Genomic DNA, 5,479 nt, shown 5'->3' with positions numbered 1-5,479 from the left:
ACAGCTAAGATGCTGAACAACAGCTCAACCTGGAGCTGGGCTGCCGTGAGTCGCCCGTGACGGCGTAGGCTGCAGCCCCTGCTGCAATGGGCTGCCATAAGCTACTGTGCGTGGCAGGCAGCCAGCGTGAGTGTCTGGCAGCCGGTGTGAGCTGCCAAGAGCTGCCGTGAGTGGCCGTCCAGAGGCCGGCGACAGATCTGCCTCAGTCAGGAAGAGCACAATGATGATACCAACCTGGGTCAGTGAAGCGACGTCCTCCACAACTAGACTGAAGAACCAAAGGACAGCAACTTGCCTGTTCCCCTTCCCCCATTCCCCAACGCTGTTCCCCTCCCCCAATTCCCCAATAAAATCTTTAAAAAACAAAAAAGAAAAAGAAAGAAAGAAAGGGCAGGAGGGAGGAAAAGAAATCTTCAAGCCCAGAAGGTTTCCCTGGGATCTTCTACCAACCATTTAAAGAAGAATTAACACCAATTCTACACAATCTTTCAGGAAAAGAAGAGAAAATACTTTCCAATCCAGTTTATGAAGTTAGTATCACCCTGATACCACCAAAACCCAACAAAGACAATAAAAAATTAAAAAATTGCAGACCAATTTCCCTCATGAATATAGATGCAAAGCCCCTAAACAAAATATTAGGAAATATAATTCAGCAGCATGTGAAAAAAATTATACACCATGATAAAGTAGGATTTATTCTAGGGATGAAAGGATGGCTCAATATTTGAAAATCAATCAGTGTAATTAATATTAACAAGCTAAAGAAGAAAAATCACATGATGATATCATCCTCACATTCATACCTCCAGACCCTGAAATGTCCTAGGACTCCGTCCCTGGGCCCCTTTTCTTTCCAGACCTATTCTCTTTTATGACTCCTACATTTATACTTCTAGCCCAGATCTCTCCCTTGAACTCCAGACTCACAGATCCAATTGCCTATGAGACATCTCTACTTGGATAGGCATTTCCAAATGGACATGTACAAATCTAACCTCCTGCTCTTACTCCTCAAGTTCAGTAAATGGAAATTTACTCTTTCTGAACTGGGGAAATGCTCTTTCCTCAGTTCAGTAAATGGAAAAATCCATTCTTATGGCTGCTTAGGCTAAAACCCTTGGGGCCATATAAACTCTTGTTTTTCTTTTACACCTCATATCTAATCTGTCTGCAAATGCTGTTACCTCTTCTTCTAAAATATCCCCAGAATCTGACCCTTTCTCACCACCTCCGCCCTGGTCTGAGTTATCCTTTCATCTGGGTTATTACAATAGCTGCTAAAGTGGTCTTCCAGCTTCTTACACCCTTGCACCCTTACTATTTTCAACTTAACAGCCACAAAGCTCCTCCTTTGCTCAAAACCATCCACTTGACATTTCACTCAGAGTAATATCCAAAGTCCTTACTATTGCCCCCAGTGTGATATGACCCCTGGTTACTTTTCTGAGCTATCTCTAGCCTTCTGGTTCTATCACTCTAGCCTTACTGTCCTCTTTGTTGTTCCTCAAAAATGCCCCAAAGGGTCTAACCTCAGGACTTGGTACTTGGTTTTCCCTCTGCCTGGAACCACATTCCACTACAGAGCACAAGGCTTGTTCTCTCATTTCTTTCAGGGCTCTGATCAATTGTCACCCTATCCGTGAGGCTTTCTCTGACCAGCATAATAGATTCCTATCCACCCATACATGCATTCCTCATCTTCCTTCACCCTCCTTGATTTTTATTTAAGGCACTCATCTTTCTGACTCATTTTATACTTGCATGTTTATCTTCCCCTGTAAGCTTCCGAGGACTGGATTCTGACTGTCTGCCTAGAATAGTGCTTCAAAGATGCTCAAAATTATTAGGTTGTCGGAAAAGTCACGATGCATTTTTGCAATGAAAAACATAGAAAAAATACGTCATGGCTTTTCCGACAACCCAATATTTGCTGAGTGAATGAATGAACCACTGGCTTGGGAGTGAAACATTTGGGAACACACGTCAGATAACTTTGATTTGACTCCTGGTTCTGTCATTGCCTATGTCCAAGTGACATTGTACATGCTCACCCATGCTTTATGGTTTTTCATTTATCAAATAGTGATAATCCTCACCACATAGCACTGTGGTAAGGATAAAATAAAAGAATGTATGGAATGTGCTTAATGCACAGTGACTTGCTATCAAAGTGCTCAGTGTATGACAGTGTTACTTAATACACAAAGATGGTTTAGATTTGGACTCAAAGGCCTTAGGTTATGATTACAACTAGATATTGACTGTGACTTTAGGCTATTCACCTCTTTTATGTTAATTCACTCAATCAGCTATGAATCAGGTGCTGGGGTAAAAAAGTTAAGATGCAATTTCTTCCCTCTAATCTTAACTATGTGATCTGGGGTAGGCCACTTAACCTCTCTCAGCCTAAGTTTCTTCATTTGCCAAACGGGAATAATGAATGTAATACCTACTTCAGAGCTCTGTCGTAAGGATTAAATGAGTTACTATGTGAAAACACAATGTCTAGTTCACAGCAACTGCTCACTATGTTGGCTGTGATTGATTCTAGTCTGGAGGAGTAGAAGCATCTAAACAAAGAACTACAATACAGTGCAGTAAGACCAAAACCGGGCACCAACTACAAGGCTATATCCTAACTGAAGTTTGTTCACAACTGCTAAGTTCCATGATGACTAGGGAATTTAAAAATTCCATATGTCTACAATAACCTAACTCCCTACCACCACCCCCATAGAAGAAAGATAAATTTCTCTGCTGATTTAATAACTGGAATTTAAAGCTTTTTAAAAATAGGAAAGGGGTTCTGAGTCTCAAACACTGTTTTTTTTTAAAGGAGGTCAATGTTCCCATTGACTTCTCTGCCTCCACCCCCCAAAAAGTTAACATCACTTAAATTTGAGACACAAATAAACCCCCGGAGGGCAGCACGTGCTTCTGGGAACAAAGCAACCAATTAAGAACCAAGAGCAGAAAAGTGTGTTTTATGGCGGTGCTGTCACAGTCCAAACGTCAGAACTGGACATTAAAGGGTGGTCCTGGAGCCGAATGGGGAGCTCATCAGGTGAGAAGGGGGCAGTCACCTTTGGAGAAGGAACAACAAGAGCCAAGGCATGGAGGCGTGAAAAGTGCACGTGGGTGGCTTGGCAGAACCAAAAACAAGTTTTGGGGGGAGGGAGGCCAAGGAGCAGGGCATGTATGTTGGAAGGGTGCGGCCTGGGGCCTAACATGTTAGTTGAGGGAGAAGGCCCCCTCTCATACCTAGGTCGTGATCTCTCAGCCTCAGTGTCCCCTCAGGATCCCCCTCTAAGGGCTCCCAGTTGCTGGGCTCCCTCTTGCTCCCGCCACTCTCTTCCCTTACCTTGTCTTCCAGCCTCTCCCTCACTCTCCCGCCTCCTCTTCACCGTCGGAAGTGACGCGCTAACTAGTGCGCCGTACAGCGCCAGAAAGGTTCCACGGGAGCGGCAGAAAGGGTTCGGTGAGACTTACTGCGCCGGCGTGCGGGCGCGAGCGGTTAAAGCGCCTTCCGGAGGCCGCCGAACTGCGTTCCTTTCCCCATCTGTAGCTTTCAGAGTGCCCTGAGAGGATCAGAGAGGCCGCCGCCACTGCAGGGGCGTTTTCCTACAGCTTTCACCCCTCCCGGTGTCCAGCTACTCCGGCCCTTGCCCTTTAACCCTGCTTTCGCGGTGGGGTGAGAGGTCGGTGGCCATCTTGTGGCGGCGGCGCGGGCGGCTGTTACTGCGGAGACCCATCCCCCCACCCCCTTGCCCGCCTGGCTGTCTGTCAGTCAGTAAAGAGTCCCGCAGGCGGTCAGGTGAGGCCCCGGCCTCGTGCCGTCGCTCTTCCCGCCGCACTGGGCGGCCCAGGCCGCTCCCTGCCGGGCCTCACCGCCGCCACCATGTCCTCCTTCTCGGAGTCGGCGCTGGAGAAGAAGCTCTCGGAGCTGAGCAACTCCCAGCAGAGCGTGCAGACCCTGTCCCTATGGCTCATCCACCACCGCAAGCATGCGGGACCCATCGTCTCGGTGTGGCACCGCGAGCTCCGCAAAGGTAAGCACCCCCTCCCCACCTCCTGGAGCCCTCTCCGGGTTGTCCTCTCCCCCACCCACTGCTGAGGCCCCTCTAGCTTCTTCATTGAGCCTTGCTTTCCAGGCCCGGGCCTCTGATTGCACTTCTGAGGTTGGAGACAAGTGTTATCCCCATTTCTCGGAGAAGGAAACTGAGGCCCAGCTAGGTTTACGGTACTCGTCTGAGGTTCCACCGACCAGGGCTCCAGTGCCCAGGCGCCCAGTTCACCCAGCCATTTCCCGTTCGGGCTTCTAACAACTTGTGACTATTATTATCTCGGCAACGTTATGCGCCTTGTGGAGGGGCCTGGCCCTAGCCTGTTGTGTGCCAGGCGTTTTGCTGGGCATTTGGAGCCAGAGCCAGCAGACTGCCTAGATCGAGTCCTGGCTCAGCCACTCACTAGCTGAGCGAATATTGGGAGAGTTTCTTCATTTCTACGCCTCTGTTTTCTCATCTGTAAAACGAGGATGAGGATAGCTGCCACGTACAGAGCCTGTGTTTTGTGCCGCTCACTAGTCCAAGACCTGTTTACATATATTCTCGCACTCAGTTCTCAGAACAGCCCTGTGAAGTGGGTAGTTAGTCCCAGTATAGAGACGTTAAGGGGCCACATCACCGAAGCTCCTCTTCTCATGCAACTTTCATTGATTCTAGACCCTTCTCAGGATCTGACATTCATTGAGCTCAGCCTGTTATGTGCCGGGCACTGGGTTGGGTGCATGAAAGCATGTTGGCTCCAGAGGCCAGCTGTCTGGAATTTAAGCCTGACTGATATTTACCGACCCCAGCAGCTTAACTCTTTGCCCCTCAGTTTCCTTCTCTATAAAATGGAGATGATATTAACCGATTTGCTGTGTGCCTTTTAAGTGCCACGTGCAGTACTGATATCTTTACATGCATTGTCATTTTTTAAATTCTCAGAGTCCTATGAAGTAGAAACTTGCAGATGAGGGAAATCTGAGGTTCATACAACTTGTGGTGAGGAATAAACAGGATAATCCAAGCGAACATCTAGCATGGTGTCTGGCACAGTGTAGGCATTCGATAAATAATAATGTTGAGATTATTGATTGCTCAATGTGAGGCATGGTCTTTGCCTTCAAGTAGCTTGCAGTCTGGTGGGGAAAGATGGTCACTTACACAGCTATCTGATACTCGGAAAGCTGAGGAAATGAAGCTTAGAGCTGTTTTGGGCAGCCTGTATGTGGTAGACCCTTTATAGCGTAGGAAGCAACTTTACATGTGTTCTCTACTATCCGTGAGGTGGGAATTCTACCCTGTTTTACAGATGAGGAACCTGAAGTGGCAAAGTGGTATTTTTAAGGCCTTGGAATTGGTGAGGTTCAGACTACATCAGGCTGGCAGGCACCAAAATCCAGGATTCTTCCAGCAGAGAGGGCCTGCCCCCC

The 5,479-nt window shown here is 47.7% G+C and overlaps 2 protein-coding genes across 4 annotated transcripts in view; one reads left to right on the top strand and one right to left on the bottom strand.

Moving 5' to 3' along the window:
* Window positions 1-3,432, bottom strand: part of TTI1 (TELO2 interacting protein 1) — a 55,803-nt gene extending 52,371 nt beyond the window's left edge. The window contains exon 1 of the mRNA XM_019625061.1: window positions 3,365-3,432. The gene's annotated coding sequence lies outside the window, so the exon portion shown is untranslated. The remainder of the gene's footprint in view (window positions 1-3,364) is intronic.
* A 71-nt stretch (window positions 3,433-3,503) lies between these two features.
* The window catches only part of RPRD1B (regulation of nuclear pre-mRNA domain containing 1B), a 50,137-nt gene continuing 48,161 nt past the window's right edge, over window positions 3,504-5,479 (top strand). Inside the window, exon 1 of one of the 3 annotated variants that reach the window (XM_019625078.1) lies at window positions 3,504-4,052. In XM_019625078.1, coding sequence (XP_019480623.1) covers window positions 3,902-4,052 — 151 coding nt within the window. In that variant the 5' untranslated portion in view covers window positions 3,504-3,901. The remainder of the gene's footprint in view (window positions 4,053-5,479) is intronic. The other 2 variants (XM_019625079.1, XM_019625077.1) reach the window with 2 other exon arrangements.

The sequence above is a fragment of the Hipposideros armiger genome, unplaced genomic scaffold (assembly GCF_001890085.2).
Source record: "Hipposideros armiger isolate ML-2016 unplaced genomic scaffold, ASM189008v1 scaffold_613, whole genome shotgun sequence".
Taxonomy (NCBI): domain Eukaryota; kingdom Metazoa; phylum Chordata; class Mammalia; order Chiroptera; family Hipposideridae; genus Hipposideros; species Hipposideros armiger.
Note: the sequence above shows the minus strand (reverse complement) of the source record. Positions and strands in the feature narration are given on the sequence as shown.